Source organism: Canis lupus, chromosome 18 (genome assembly GCF_003254725.2).
Source record: "Canis lupus dingo isolate Sandy chromosome 18, ASM325472v2, whole genome shotgun sequence".
In the NCBI taxonomy this organism is placed as follows: domain Eukaryota; kingdom Metazoa; phylum Chordata; class Mammalia; order Carnivora; family Canidae; genus Canis; species Canis lupus.
Genome location: NC_064260.1, coordinates 34,479,029 through 34,495,688, shown reverse-complemented (window position 1 = coordinate 34,495,688; position 16,660 = coordinate 34,479,029). Strand labels below are relative to the sequence as shown.

General features: G+C 37.9%; 1 protein-coding gene and 1 long non-coding RNA gene across 4 annotated transcripts in view; one reads left to right on the top strand and one right to left on the bottom strand.

Annotated features, from left to right (window-relative positions):
• Positions 1-3,046: 3,046 nt before the first annotated feature.
• The window catches only part of CSTF3 (cleavage stimulation factor subunit 3), a 69,975-nt gene continuing 56,361 nt past the window's right edge, over positions 3,047-16,660 (bottom strand). For all 3 annotated transcript variants that reach the window (XM_025452409.3, XM_035701463.2, XM_025452411.3), the window contains 11 exons: positions 15,947-16,056; positions 15,463-15,579; positions 15,124-15,198; positions 13,193-13,336; positions 12,553-12,655; positions 8,698-8,767; positions 7,262-7,457; positions 5,128-5,281; positions 4,333-4,427; positions 4,141-4,201; positions 3,047-3,762 (listed from right to left, as the gene is read on the bottom strand). In XM_025452409.3, coding sequence (XP_025308194.1) covers positions 3,560-3,762; positions 4,141-4,201; positions 4,333-4,427; positions 5,128-5,281; positions 7,262-7,457; positions 8,698-8,767; positions 12,553-12,655; positions 13,193-13,336; positions 15,124-15,198; positions 15,463-15,579; positions 15,947-16,056 — 1,328 coding nt within the window. In that variant the 3' untranslated portion in view covers positions 3,047-3,559. The remainder of the gene's footprint in view (positions 3,763-4,140; positions 4,202-4,332; positions 4,428-5,127; positions 5,282-7,261; positions 7,458-8,697; positions 8,768-12,552; positions 12,656-13,192; positions 13,337-15,123; positions 15,199-15,462; positions 15,580-15,946; positions 16,057-16,660) is intronic.
• On the top strand, positions 7,452-9,414 carry LOC118351349 (uncharacterized). Its single transcript, XR_004806660.2, has 2 exons — positions 7,452-7,917; positions 8,635-9,414. It is a non-coding gene; the product is annotated as an uncharacterized LOC118351349 (long non-coding RNA).

The window sequence follows — 16,660 nt, the reverse complement described above, 5'->3', positions numbered from 1 at the left end:
TTGCATATTTATATTGGATTTTGAATTCTATAACTGTTTTGTTCATAGTGCTCAAAACAACTCTGTGGGACGGAGGAGCGCTGTAAGCTCAATAAGCTCTATTAATCTGTCAAATGCTCACTGATCCTGTCTGAAATAGCTAGAGCCCTAGAATAGAAAGTGTCAGAAACCTGAAAGGGCAGAACTGAGTTACACCTGGCCCTAGTGTGGGCTTGTTTATATTGCCTGCAGAACCAAAGAACCAGGACTGATGTGTAGGCTTGGTTGAGGTTTGAAATCAGATGTGTCTAGAGTCAGTAGCACAAGTCACATTTTTCACCACTTTTACATTGTATCTGAACTAAACAGAACCATTTTAAGAATAAATGACTGGGTGGATGGATGGATTTACTCTGAAATGGTTCTGACTTAAAAGCAACCCTAGAGGGGGATCCCTGGGTGGCTCAGAGGTTTAGCGCCGCCTTCAGCCCAGGGTGTGATCCTGGAGCCCCGGGATTGAGTCCCACATCAGGATCCCTGCATAGAGCCTGCTTCTCCCTCTGCCTGTGTCTCTGTGTGTCTCTCATGAATGAATAAATAAAATCTTAAAAAAAAAAAAAAAAAAGGCAACCCTAGAACTGAAGAAGCTCCCTCACTTCATTTTCATTCATTCCACCTCTGCTTTCCCAAGTGCCGTCTTCCTCGTGCTCAAAGCAGAACTCTGGATAGGGCCTAGGGAAGAAAATTTAGAAAATGGATGAATTGTTTTTCTTGTCTTTTATTCCCAAAGCTTAGTAAGCTGACCTTTTGTTGAATATGTAAGATTTTACTTAGATCAGGAACATGGTACCTGAGTTTTGTTACTTCGTCTAAATGATGTCAGGACTGAAATCTCAAATAGAACTTCACTTAAAAAAAAAATATGGGCAGCCCCGGTGGCGCCACGGTTTAGCACCGCCTGCAGCCCGGGGCTTGATCCTGGAGACCCTGGATCAGGTCCCATGTCGGGCTCCCTGCATGGAGCCTGCTTCTCCCTCTGCCTGTGTCTCTGCCTCTCTCTCTCTCTATGAATAAATAAATAAAATCTTAAAAAAAAAATAGAACTTCACTGCTGAATGGCAGGTAAGAGGACTGCCGACATTAATGATTGCTTTGGGAACTGAAGTGTAAAAAAAATTTATGAAAATGCTATTTATGACTTTACTGTCGTGTAAGTGAACTCTTGGTTTTACATGCTAAGCACAGGCCAGCAGAGGGTTTATAAAATTACCAGAAGAATTCATAATTACTGACCAAGGTTAATATACTGACAAAAGTATATTTTTTTGTTCTTTCCTAATGGTACAAATTTGGTTCAGTTTTACATTTACTAGGGAGCTACAGCCTCTTCCTTTACGAGGTGTGGCAGCATATTGAAATTCAGTGCTAAAGGCTAGAGTTTGATTTTTAAGGACTTAGAGTCCTTCTATCTTACCTGGTCCTAGGATTCTCTAGAAAATGTCATTGCTCTTATAATAAGGGAAACATGGATATCTTTTGGAACTTTCTTCTGGATCTAGTACTTACGGATAGAGGACGGTTCCTGGACATGTGGGACTGGCTGTATGAGCATCTGCACATTACGGTTATTTTTTTTTTTTTTTTCACATTACGGTTCTAAAAGTAAGTTCAGATTTCTAACATCATGCTACTTGATCAACTGTGTCTACGAAAGGAATGATCAAATACTCACAAACATGTTAAAATCTAAAAATTCATATATATCTATACCAGAGCATCAGAAAATAGTTTCTTCTAACAGATAATCCTTTTTGTGTTTAGATCAAATAATAGGGGAGAAACAGCCTAGAAATAAATGCAGCAAGAACAGCTATAACACACCAATGGCTGCTTAGTGGCACTTTTCAAGTTAGGCATGTGTGGGTTTTCTCTTTATTACAATGCTAAAAAAAAAAATCATTTTTCATGCATTCATTAGCTTTGTGTTGTCGTTCATGCAGACATCCTCACAGATGGAAGCCCTTTTTTGTCTTTAACCCCCCCCCCCCAAAAAAAAGCCCTTCCCAAAGATAGCAGCACTTCGAGAGAGATTCTGTACCTTGTATATTAAAGCCTGTGATGCTATTTGGTACTACTTGTTGCCTTTCACACTGCTTTGAAAACATTATAAAGGAAGACAACTACACAGCTTAAAGATGATACTTGAGAGGATGACAAAATCTGAATTAGAAGCAGCTGACCTTGTTTTGAGGCTGTTTTAGCATTAATGGGAAGAAACAAGAGACACAGGCTTGTGAATACCTTAGTAAATATTACCTGGCTAAGGCAATATAAGCTTATGTAAGAAAAGGATTCAAGATAACCTTTTTTCTATTATAAGCAAGAGTTTTATAGAAATATTTGAAGCCAGCTTAAAAATGTATTTCATCCTTTTGAATTCAAATTCTAAATGTGTACCCATATGTTACTGTAATACTTTTTTCTCCCCCTTCCCGTTAGCTTTTATTCTGAATCACAACCCTTACGTTCAACCAGTTTTCTGGCAACTCATTTCTAGAAAAATGACTAAAGAGGAGGTAATGTTGCTAACAAAGTTTAGGTTAGAATATTCGTTGCTAACAAAGAATTAGATTAAACAACAAACCTAATTCTTTGGACTTACAAGTTAATGCCATGTGTGCATAGCTCCTGAGGGACATGTTCTTGAGCACTGAGCACCCTCTGAAATGTTTGTGAGAACAACACAGTGGGTGGTGAAAGGAATTCCCACAAATGGCTTTTAAGAGACATGAAAGGTAATAGATCTGCCTCAGATTAATTGGGGGAAAGCACATTCATATGAGGATTTCTAAAATGTTTAATTTGCCTCTTAAATTAGATCCCTCATGTTTTCAGTAGGTTCTGAACCCAGGAGGGGACATGCAGGTAAGTGTATGTACAGTAAATACAAGAGGACTTTTCTTTGTATTGGCATTTATTTTTTAAAATGGTATTGGCTAAATGACCTAAAATAAGTAAATAGCTATTTTAAATAAATTCTGAATGGAAGCAGCAGCAGGAGGCATGACATTTTTGAGATCCTTTTATTTTTTTAAAGGACTGTTTTAAAATTTTAAACTACAAAACCGATTCCATACATTCTGCCATAAATAAAAACAAACAATAAGGCAGGACTCTACATAGGCAAACTGAGAACTGTTTTCAGAAAATGTGATAAAATGCTTTACAATCATAAGCCATCCAGTTTTTAAAATAAAACTGTTGAAAACTCACAAATCTTCAAGCGGCACATACAAGACACCCTTGAAGAGGGAACAAAGGTGGTTCTGCCATTTTGTGCTGTTCTCACATTTTTGAAAACCTAGTTTTGCTTAGAGCATAGGTCTGTTCCATTTTCTAAAATTCACACAGGTTGGTTTGTTTTTTTCTCAAGAACCATATGATAGAGGCACCAATGACAATACAACTTTGTTTCCAAGAACCTTGTAACAAAGCATTGTCTCTTTTAAACATACGACTTAAGAGGCAAAAGGGGAACCCTGGAGAAGTTCTCTTCCGGAGGCAGCCGGGGGAGCCCGCCTCACCGAATCCGCTTCTGCTGCCGCGCTCTGTAGATGTCGTGAACAGGGGGGACGACAGCTCCCTTTTCTTCATCTTCATCTGAGTCCTCGTTGGGCCTCTTGACCGCCTTGGTGAGTACCGCGTTGCTCTCCACCGGGCCGTTCCCCTCCACGGCCAGCTCCGGGGCGCCGCCCGTAATGATCCTCACAGCCTCCTCCACAGCTGCGCAAACCACACAGAAAGGACTGCTGGGGGAGGCTGGCTGCACGCACTATCAGGGACACTTGCTTTCAGAGCCTACGACTGGCAGAGCAAGGGAGGGCAGTAGTGATGCTACAGAATTAAAGGAAAAGACGCAAGCTGTTCTTACTACTCTCAGAAGCCAAGTCCCTAGGAGCCTTCACACGCATAGAAATGATGGGCTTTTGTGGTGGTTACTCAGTGGCATTAGAATGTGAACAAGCCTCTCTGGACTAAGGAGGGTTTGATTGCCCTGTGGCCTCACTGCACTCCTGCAAGATAGCTGGATCTGGAAACTTCAGTGGCAAAGAATAACAGACCATGTGAATTTGGCCCTGAAGCAGAGCTTTCGTGACTTACTATTTGGTATCTTGCATCTTCGGAAAATTTCCATCAGTTCATCCACTTGCACAAAAGGACCCTATTTTGAGACAAATAAAAATCCCTAATAATCTGACAAGTTAAAACCACACTACTTGACATTTTCCATGAGATGAGAAAAAGCACATAATTACTGTAAGCCACAGAGCAAGTATATAACAGTGAACAAACCTGGAAACAGATGGGAGGCGGGAGAAGTTTCATTAAGACAACGGCCGCAGGTGGCACTGGGAACACGCCCCCGGGAACCGGGTGTAGGCCTGGCGCTGTGACACAAGGAGGGGAGGAATCAGACAGGATGGAAGACTCTCTACAGAGGTAAAATAAGTCAGAAGTAATTTATGTCTAGAGTTCCAGATCTGTTGCTTTCTTGACATTTTAAATTGCTCTTAGTGCTTTGCATGTTTGACCAACTAAAGTGGATGAGACAGAGCCATCTCACCCCTGTGGCCACTGGGAAGCAGAAAGTAAACAAGGGACTTTGGGGAAGACAGCCAGGGGCTGAACTCCAGTCCGTTTCTGTCAGAGACCATTTCTAAGCCGCCTAAATCATGTGTTCAGCAATCCTGTTTTAAGGTCGGTTATTCAACAGCATGTTTAACCATAAGGGCCTCGTTCAAATAGGATCTGGAGGGGCTACTACCCGTTAGTAAGTGTAAATAATACCAAACAGCATCACCGAGGTACACTGCCAGTCGTACAGGTAATTTGTATGTAGCAGCATTTCTGAAGACTGCCTAGCGTCACTGCCAAAGCGCGTTACTGGAATCCGGATCACTGAGGGTTTTTTCGTTTTTTTAAAGACATTCTTAACTCATCTTGCTTCATAGATTACAGCTAAGTCACTTGTAGTGACCCAGAGTCTAATAATTAACCTGCAATGGAAAGGTCACATCACTCCCCCCCACCTCTGGATTTAAATCAACAAACAGAGGTCTCAGTACTGGATCTAAAGTCATGGCTTACGTGCTAAATGTCGTGGCTGAAATGGAATCATCTGCTGAGTGTCTGGTTTAGGGTATTCTGGTTTTCTATCCACTTCATCTTTCAGAACAGGCACTATAGAAGGAGCTACAACTGGGTCTGGAATTATAGCTGCTAGCTTAGCACGGGAGACATCCTGAAAATGCAGAACAGAAGAATCCTAAACCTGAAAAAGGGGCTTGAATATAATTGTGCAGTTCTACAATCTTGAGGATACACTGTGAATAACTGGGTTAAAATCACAGAAAGAGAACCAAGAGGGTAAGTAAGAACGTGACGGTACAGACCGTTAACCATTCGACAAGGAAAGCTGCAAGGCTCTAGAGATATGGAATCCCAAACCCTTACCCTCGCCCTGCTCAAGAATGGTCAGACCCCGTGCTACTGGGTAGGTAGGACAGTTGTAGGACAGAGACCAGCTTTTTTGAGTAAATATCTAAGATTGGGCACCTGATAGACACTGGGGCCATTTGAAAAACTTTACAATTTTAGACATTTTTTTCTGACACTTCCCTTCCACTAGAAGTGAACAATATCGGTTTAACTGAAGCCGAGTTAGGTGAAGTCCCTCTTCATGAAAGCTAAACTAATCACTTATACTAGTTAATATGATTCTGTTAACTAAATTATTCCCAACATATTGTTACAGGAAATAGGGATATAGAGTGAGCAGCCACTGTTTGTCCAGACATTTTTTAGCCATTTATTCCTTCTTCGATGAGGCAAATAGTAACCTCTCCATTTTCTAGAAGGGACTGAAGCTCAGAGTTCTGATATTTCCAAGGTCACAGAACTAAAAGGCAGAGAGGACTGGGAGCACGGGCCTCTGACCACAAACCCATTCACCATCCTCTTTTTAGTTTATCAGCAGTGCCCCACCAGGGCTGAGAACAGTTCTCCAGGACAGGTCGAAAGGGACAGTGTGGCCACCTATCTATCAACAGATCCTATCCCAGAGAAGTTCCTCTGCTATAGGCGCTGGTGTCAGTCTACCTGCCCAGAACCAAAAGAGTCCCTTATGCCATCATTGCATTTCACGTCCTCAAAATTTGCTCGTATGCAGTGGGTGGCAGATCTAAATGAGCAGGCCCATGGAGAATGGCCTTTTTTCTCTTCCCCTCTCACATTATATACACACAGAAGTATATATAATTCTCTCTCAAAAATAGATGAAATATGAATATTTAAAAACAGTTCTACTTGGAAATAGTAAGAGCTCTATTAATTTCCATTTCATCTTGGTGAGGTTGAAATAGTCCTTGCTAGTAACTTCACTTAAAGGTCTTTTGCTTTTCATTGAGAAGTAAACTACAAGCTGAACTTAATGAACCCTGAGCAGTCACCCCTAGTTACAGACTGGGACTTCCATTAATGAATAGGTCTGAAGCTCAATTATGGGAATTTTCCTCAAACATTTAAATCTAGTTCACATGCCAGACAAGGGAGACCCAGGCCAGAAGAGGCTGGTGAAGAGAATGATGGCCAAAGCATCCTAATGTTGATTGGCTTCAAGGGACCAATCTAGGATTTTGTGGATATAGTTTCTCTTCAGATTTTCATTGTTTTCATGACACAGGAAAACAAAACAAAAGAATAATTTACCCCTAGCCTGAACAGGTTCAGGGTTCAGATTTCTTAAGACTCAGTTGTCTATATAAAGGAGTTCTGTTGCTAGATAAGCTAATTTCCTCAAGAGCCCCCGCAGTACTGCTTTAAGATACAAACCTCTCCAGGAGCTACATTTGGCTTAAGATCTATCAAAACACGTTTAATAGTTTTAAGAACTTTTAGCAAAAACAAAATACCTAAAATGACAATTTTTCTTCCTTCCACAATACCTTCACATGCCCACCAGATAGAAGATACAGGACACCAACGATTTCAGGGAAAGGCTAAAAGTGTTAGTTAACTCTCACTCTAATTCTCATTTTGTTCAGTACTTTTGATATGCAATGTTTCATGAACTCAAAAAATTCCTGAACTTTTCCGGTTTTCTGAAAATCTATTCTAAAACTAATTTCTATTTCAGAATTTGCTTTAGAGGGATGTGTATCCTTGAACTATTCTAAAACATAAGAGGAGGAACGCTACACACATCTTGATCCTAAGTACATACCTTATAACCAAGCGCTTTTAGTTCACTTGCAGAGCAAGGATATAAGTCCATGAACTTGTATCTGTCCACCAGTAAAGCTGTTTCTTTGCCTTCATACTCTTCTTTGAATGCTGTAAACCGTCTTTTCTCCACTTTGAGTATGCTAGCTAGATCACCAATATTACTTTCGAAAGCTAGAAATCGAGCCCAGATTTCTCTGTAATAAATATAATCAGTACTTAATTATTCTCGGTTTGGAACAGGAAGTCCATTTCCAAAAACCTCAAGTTCCCTCCTCCCTTTATTTAATTATAAAAAGCTTTTTTTTTTTTTTAATAAATGAAGATTTCCAAATTACAGGACAGTATAACAAATATTTAGAGATCATCATCATCATTACCTAGATTTAATCATCGTCCATGTATTTTGCCATATTTGCCTCATCTTGCTTTTGCTTAAGATTTGAAAAATTATAGATATAATCCTTCACCCTGCACACTTGTGTATTTAAGCCATTTTTGACATTTTATTTAGCACATCTTCCTATCAGATTGTGGCAACAGACATATTTACCTTAAAGAGGGGTAAACTCTAAGTAGAAGAGCTGAAAAAGGAATATACAGACTTCCAGTTTGTCCTGAATAATGTGGCTTCCCCATTTTGTCTAGTGGCATGAGGTAGGTGGAATACCTTCTTCATTAAATGTATGAATAAAAATATATTCTAAAATATGTTATATAATTGTTTTTTTTCTCATTAACATGGATTATTTGGGACATATTTGTACCTCAGTGCTGTTGTAACTGCCAAAATTAATTCTCTGAGACTCTACTTAAATGTCAGTAAACACCTTTGTACTAAAATGACACACTGAATGCCCACTACATACCAGGCATGGCACTATCACAAAAAGCCTATATTGGCAGACCTTCTATCACTGGATGAGACCAGGCTTGGAAAGGTCATGAAAGGTACCCAAGGTATAACTGGCTGAGCTGCAATTTGAAGCCAAGACTCCAAAGCCACCTTACCACTGTACCACTAAACCATGTTCCTCTGTTTGGTAAAACTGACAGCCAGAAGCATAAACCAGGGATGTAATATGTCAAACAAACTTTCAATATCTAAGAGTCTTTGCCTGGAGTTAAGGTAAAATTTTCAAAATTTTTAATTGTTCATAGCAATTTCTAGGGCATGGTAACCTAGGAAGATATATTAAAATATTTAATAATAAATTGCCAACACATCTCAAAACAATTCTAACCAGTATACAAGTATTTTTTTAAAAATCTTAAAACAAGTATAAAAATGTTACAGGCAGGCATTTGTTAAATTAAACTTCAAGAGAAAAGGGAAATTGCTCCTGAAACTTCTACTCAAATGTTCATCTACAGATCACAATTCAAGTATTAAAGCTGCTATCAGAACCCAGCCAACAAGTTTTCTCAACAGCTTACCCAGACTTCTCAGGAGGAAGGCTTCCAGAGGTTAAGACTCGTTCAAACAAAACTCGGGTATTATTGTCCTCTAGGATATTAAAAAGATTTTAAGTATTGAAAAATTAGGTTTTACTATCAACAGTGTATTTACACAGGCATCTCTAATTCTGACAAAAATCCTATGCAAAAAGGTAACTATTTCCCCAATTTTTATAGAGGAGTTAACCTATAAAACAACTGGGGTTCAAAACAATTGAGATGATCTGGCTCACTGTTATTAAAAGCTGGAACTAGAAGCCAGGTCTTCTTACCTGTAGTTCAGCCTGCCTTCTGTGTACTGCAGTTATAATGTCAGACCATTTCCAACAGTGTGATATCTGAGCAAGGCACCCCACTGGCCTTTAAAAAATAATATATCTGCTGACATTGGGTCAGATGATCGATATATTTTAAATATATGGAATGTGATGGATAGCAAGCTCAAATTTATATATAAGTGATTTTCTTACTTTGCAGCACCAGAACGACTCTCTAAATAACTACTTTAAATTCTCATATAGGTACAATTAAAGTTGAAATCTTGGTAGGTCCTCTGTAGCTGGAAGTGGGAAATAACACTTCTTCCTAAGGGAACTATTAAAATTTAGCAATTACTAACAATCACTGAACTGTATATTTAAAATGGATACATTTATGGTATGTAAATATCTCAATAAAGTTGTGTTAAAAAATCCAGCAGTGTTGGGTTTTATTGCCTCAGGATAGTTATTGTATTTACTACTACATGTCCACATGCAAAGTAAAACCAAGAGATTAAATGTATTGAACCAAAGAAGATGGCACCATATTCATGACGTTCATCTAAAACTTAATATACTGTACTTCAAGAAATAAGTAAATCTTGTATTTTATTATTTTTGCTTTAATCCAGACACACTTTCTACCATTCCACATAATTTTCCCATTGCTTTATATGCTGTGTTCTCTACCTGGAATAATACATTTTCCTATATCTTTTCCTGGCTAACTACTCTTCATCCTTTAAGACCCATCTCATGTTTCCTCTAAAACCACACTGCCCAACAGAAATATAATGCAAGTTATATATTTATAATTTAAATTTTCTGTGAGCCATGTTGAAAAGGGTAAAAACAGGTGAAATTAATTTTATTTTTTTTAAAGATTTATTTATTCATGATAGAGAGAGAGAGAGGCAGAGACACAGGAGGGAGAAGCAGGCTCCATGCCAGGAGCCCGACGTGGGACTCGATCCCGGGACTCCAGGATTGTGCCCTGGGCCAAAGGCAGGCGCTAAACCACTGAGCCACCCAGGGATCCCCCTAATTTTATTTTATTTACTTATTATTTTTTTTAATATATATTTTTTTATGCAATATGTCTAAATTATTTTGACGTGTAATTAATATGAAAATGATTTATATATATATATTTTTTTATGGATAGGGACTCTTTGATATCTGGTATATATTTTACACTTATACCACATCTCATTTTGGCCTAGCCACATTTCAAGTACCCAGTACTTAGTGGTCTAGTGGCTACCATAACTGCACAGCACAGCTCTAGAACTTAAATTGTACTCTCTTCTCTGTGCTTTCAGAGTACTTCATTCAGGGCTCTATTATAGTAGGACATTTTTTTCATGATTGCCACCATCATCATAAGTAGTTAACACTTACAATATGCATACCACATTCTATATAAGTGAGACACATGTAAAAACTCATTCTAATCTTCTCAACAATCCCATGAGAGGCACTTTTCTCATCTACAGATGAGAAACTGGAAACAAGATTATACACCTAACCCCAGAAGTCATGCTACAACTGAGAACCAAATGATGATGCAGTTATGTTTACACATGATTCCCCATGAGAATGCTCTGAGAATAGGAATGGAGTCCTATTCACCTTCATATTCCCAGGCTAGTAATCAGAAGGTATTGAATAAATGATGAATAGACGGATAGATGAACAAATGAACGAACTATGTAAAACACTGATTTTGGAAGACAATAATGCTGATATCAGATATCATTTATCATCTGCATTTTAAAAATAAAGCAAAATAATTTGCAATTGGTGAGGAACATTACTTTTTTTTTTGAGAAACATTAATTCTGTAAAAATTTTTTAGGATTTCATTCATTTATTCATGAGACTCACACACACACACACACAGATGCAGAGACACAGGCAGAGGGAGAAGCAGGGTCCATGCAGGGAGCCTGATGCAGGACTCGATCCTGGGTCCCCAGGATCAGGCCCTGGACTGAAGGTGGCGTTAAACTGCTGAGCTACCTGGGCTGCCCAGAAAATTTCTTTTTAATTAAATGCTCCACTGTCTCATTTTTTTGGAGTTAAGTCCTCTTCCAGAGTATAGAATCACTAAGCTAAAATACCAAATTATATTTGGGTTTTTTTTTTTTTTTGAAGATTAATTGATTGATGACAGAGAGAGGCAGAGACATAGGCAGAGGGAGAAGCAGGCTCCTCGCAGGGAGCCCAATATGGGACTCGATCCCCCGACCCAGGATCACGACCTGAGCTGAAGGCAGATGCTCAACCACTGAGCCACCCAGGCATCTCCATATTTAAGTTTTATTATTTTCTACTATATAGGTATAAAGAATACTTTATTTTTCTAAAATATCATTCAAAGCATCGATATATACCTGTAATATCTAACTCATTTACATGGCACGTAATTGTATCTTTCTTTCTTTCTTTTTTTTTTTTTAATTTTTATTTATTTATGACAGTCACACACACAGATAGAGAGGCAGAGACATAGGCAGAGGGAGAAGCAGGCTCCATGCACCGGGAGCCCGACGTGGGATTCGATCCCGGGTCTCCAGGATCACGCCCTGGGCCAAAGGCAGGCGCTAAACCACTGTGCCACCCAGGGATCCCTGTATATTTCTTTCTTAAACCAATTTTTACACTAGATCATTTCTAGTCAAGAAATTACACGTACTGGACTGTGGGTAACTAGACTAAAAGACATATACACATATATGTATACATATATAAATATATGTATACATATATAAATATATGTATACATATATACATATATATAAATCCCCTAGCTCAGTGCCTGGTATAAGGTCCTAACTCAGATCTTAGCAAAGGATGGACATTATTATTAAAACAGAATAGAGGGGGTGCCTGGGTGGCTCAGTGGTTTCGCGCCTGCCTTCGGCCCAAGGCGTGATCCTGAAGTCCCGGGATCAAGTCCCACATTGGGCTCCCTGCATGGAGCCTGCTTCCCCTTCTGCCTGTGTCTCTGCCTCTCTCTCTCTCTCTCTCTCTGTGTCTCTCATGAATAAATAAATAAAATCTTAAAAAAAAAAAAAAAAACAGGATAGAGAAATAAAGATGGTAATAAACATAATGTTTCTTTTTGAAATCTCTTCCCCAGCAGCCTCCAAGCATTTCACTTTACTACTTGGGCAGCTTTGACTTTTGGTAGCTAGATATTTGTTGTCTGTTTCTCCACCCCAACCCAGGAAATGAGATGATTTGCCCGGAGTTGTCACAGATGAGCATAAACAACTGTGTTTCCCAAGTGTGAATTTGTTGTTTTATCTTACTACTGATTAGACTTCACTGATGAGGCACTAAAGACCATTCTTCAGAGTCAAAAGTCCTCTACCAATATTCAAATAAAAATTCATGGTTGATAGGCCACAAATACTTCTTGAGTGCCTATTTAAGTACCTGGTTCTGGTGTGATGACAGAATCATAATACAGTTGAGGAAAAAAGAAACTCAGCAACATATTTTCCGAGAATGATATTGATGGTTTAGTAATAATTACATAACCATTATAGATCTAGAATTGACTTACCATTGAGGTGAGAAAGATAGTCAATATAGGCCAAGACATATTCTGGAATGTCTCCATATTTCTTTAGACCCAGCTCAAAAATCTTAAAGGCAACCGATTTGTCCTATAAGTAAAGAAGAATATACTGATCTCCATGAAATGTCAGACAAGATACTCAAAAGAATATTAAAACTACAACACCTAAACAAGTTACATTAAGTATTAAAATGTTAATTAAAATCATATTAAGTAAAAACTGCTGAGTTAAAAACCAAAGGATTTAATAAGGCATAAATTAGCAGGCAGTGGGAACTTGGGTGATACTCCAAAATAATTTTTTTTAAAGATTTTATTTATTTATTCATGATAGACATAGAGAGAGAGGCAGAGACACAGGCAGAGGGAGAAGCAGGCTCCATGCCGGGAGCCCGACGCAGGACTCGATCCCGGGACTCTAGGATCGCGCCCTGGGCCGAAGGCAGGCGCTAAACCTCTGAGCCACCTAGGGATCCCCTCCAAATAATTTTATACAGATACACTTAGACTTCCTTTATGATATGGAGCAATTAAAACTTAATGATAGAAACTAGGACTATCTTTTAATCAATTTATCTCAGATAAAAGAAATTATTTTACCTTTATATTTTATTTCAGCACTTACCTTACTACAATAATACTCCATGAGTGCTGCAGTAACATAGACATGGTGGCGGGTTCTGGTATCTTCTCTCGCTTTTTTAAATATCATTCTTCCAGATTTGATACCTTCTGCTCTTCTTGCAAATTTCATATATTGGATATATACCTATGCAAAAAAAAAAAAAAAAGCATTTCTTTTCTACGGATTAGGTAAAATGTGATCCCTGCAGCATCCAAAACAGTCTCACCTTATTCCTATACTAGTATGTTTCCTGTAGAAGACAGCAATCTTGAATACCCAAGATATCAGAAAGTAAGCTTATAGATAGTGCTCTATTGAAGCCCACAAGCAAATTTTTTTCTGGTATTAAAGATGCATGCCAATTAATTTTTAATGCAAATAAATTTTTAAAAATTGATAAATAATTCACATATCACAAAACTCACCTTTTAAAGTATATAATTCAGTAGTTTTTAGTATATGCACATGGTTGTACAATCATCACTACTATCTAATTCCAGAATATGCAATTAAATTTTAAGGAGGGAACAGAAGTAAAACTACTAGAAAACACTCCATTAATAAATGCCAACACCTAGAAAACTTGAGATTTAATCTACTACAAGCATGTTTAGTAATATATACTTAACATTACTTTTTCTTGGTTTACTGCTTTAAAAGCCCCTTCTCTATTTTTCCAAAGACCATATAATATAACTTTACTGATAAACGATTATGAGCCATTTTATACTCAGCACCACAGGGTGCCCAATATATAAATATATAATATTTGTTCAATGAACAAATGTTTTTGGACTAAGAGTAGAGTCCTGATTTGCCCAGTTTTGATGATGTCAAATTATGTTACCCAGTTTTGATGGATAGATGGATGAATGGATGAATGAACTGAGTTCCTTGAGGAATGAGATTTTCTCTAATTTGTCATCATACTTCTGGAATCTAGCATACTTCTGGTGCACAGAACAATTTGCTAAGTGAATTTTAAAATCATAAATAAATGCAAGCAATTAGAACAGTGGAATCCTAATACAAACAGAAAAGCAGTAGATTTGACTTGAGGCAGAATGTCTAGAGCCACATGCGTTGGCCTATCCCTTCCCCCGCTGGATGAAAGAGCTTCATTGTATTTTTACAGAAATTTGGGGCTTGGATAACCACTACTATGGAGAATTCAAGATAAAGTGAGTTCCTGTTCAATTCCTTCCCAGAATATTGGTTTCTATTGTTTTGATTTATTTAAAAAGAAATATTAGGCAACAATTACGTGGCATAAATGGTTTTATTTATAGAGTTATAATAGAGTTGGGAGAGAGAGACAAAAGATAGCGACAGAGATATTGAGAAAGAGCACAAGCGGGGAGGAGAGGGAGAAGCAGGCTCCCTGATGAGTAGTGAGCCCAATGCAAGGCTTGATCCCAGAACCTCTGCCAAAAGCAGATGCGTAACTGACTGAGCCACTCAGGTGCCTCAGCATGAATGGCTTTAAACCGTGATCATGAGGAAGGTTTTAGAGAAAGCACCACTGCTTCATACTGCTGTGTTAAAAAAAAAAAAAAAAAAAAAAATTGGGCTAGATCAGTTGGTAGAGCATGCAACTCTTGATCTCAGGGTCATGAGTTCAAGCCCCACATCAGGTGTGCAGACTACGTAAAATAAAGAAAATAGTAAGAAAAGAAAGGAATGAGAGAAAAGAAAGAAAGAACAGATCAGTAATTGGCTATGAAGGGGTCACATGAGGGAATTTTTGTGAGGTGACTGAAGTGTATTTTAATTGTGACGGTGGCCCCAGGACTCAGTGTTATTGGTCAAGATTCACTGAATTATACCCTCCCCTCAAAAAAAAAAAATCAGTGAATTTTAACATATGTAAATTAAAAATTTTTGTTAAAGCTGACTGCAAAGGTGGTAAAGGGATTTATAATGTTACTCACCAAGGTAGGGTCAATATCCTCAATTGCCAGAAGTCTGTTATATATACTGTGAACTTTCTCATACTTCATGCGACTCTAAGGTGGTAGAGAAGAAGTGGATATAAATATACATTCATAAACAAGCAGGATTTGAGCTCTGAGGAATCCAGAGGCTGCACCCCACAATGGCACCTGCTTTGAGCATAAATATATAATGAGATGAGGACTAGTAACTGTTCATCTTGCATCATCTCTACTAAAAGCAACATGCTTGGCAAAGAAGCAACCAGAAAAAAAAAAAAGTTTAGTCCTGCAGGGAAAAAATCCAATTATAACAAAGTTCTAAATATTGTTACTGACCTCTTCATAATCTGCATATGCAAAATAAAGAAGCATATTCTTCTTTAATAAAGTGCTTATGGCTCTTTCATATATATTAGCAGCTTCATCACTAAATAGTTTGGCATTATTCATATCCTAGGAGAAAAAAATTTACTCTTTAATAATTTTCATACAACTGAAAGAGAATGAATGAATAGACACTCACATGTATACATATGGACACATATGCATTTCTGGATTCTAAAAAAATTCCAAAGACTTCTTCTGTATGTTAAGCAACATACAAGTAATCTAAATGGTCCATCATTTTAATACATTAAAAAGCAGCCCCTATATTTTAATTATGACTAAGGGAGTCAGAGTGTCACTAAGCTTTATATTGACATGAGATTAAGATTTTCAACACTCATACTTCATTACCAAAATTCAATGTTATATTTTTAGCAAATTATTGCTCTATTAAAACCATGAAAAGGCCAAAGGAGGAGAGAGGAATACTTACCCCTTTTTCCGCAAGCAGTTTACTTGACTGCTCAAGATACTGGGCAGCTTCATACCAAATATCAGGGTGATGGCCCAATACAAGCAGGCACTGTTCATAAGCAAACATAACTAGGGAAGACAGTCACCACATTCGATTAAAATAAACATTATTTATGAAACTATCAGTACAAGCAACACAACTAACTTTGTAAGCTAAAACAGGCCCCTTGATAATGAATGATAATTAGAAATAAAAGCTGTAGTGATTTCTGGCACCATTATCCACCACGCCCCATCCATCCATCCATCCATCCATCCATCCATCATTTATCAAATTAGTATTTACTGAGCACAAACTATATGCTAGAGAACGTAAGAGACACTGATTCTATCAGTGACTAAGACTTCCTATACTCAAGGAGTCTGCACTGTGTTGGGAAGATTGATATTACGAAGGCAATTATAAAATAATAACTATTATGAGGAAAATACAGTGTACTCTTAAACTTGCAGCAGCAGGACTTAGCATAGTTTAGGGACTCAAGAAAGGCTTCACTAAGGAACTGATTTCTAAAGCAAAACCTGAAGAAGGGACAGAATCTGGTTAGATGAGAGAGTAAATAGAGCTCAGGAAGGAATAGGGAACATGGTGTAGGCAAAGGAAACTATCTGCAAAGGCTTATAGGTAAGAGTAAGAAAAGATTGAGAAATTGTTTAAAGTTCCAAATTCTAG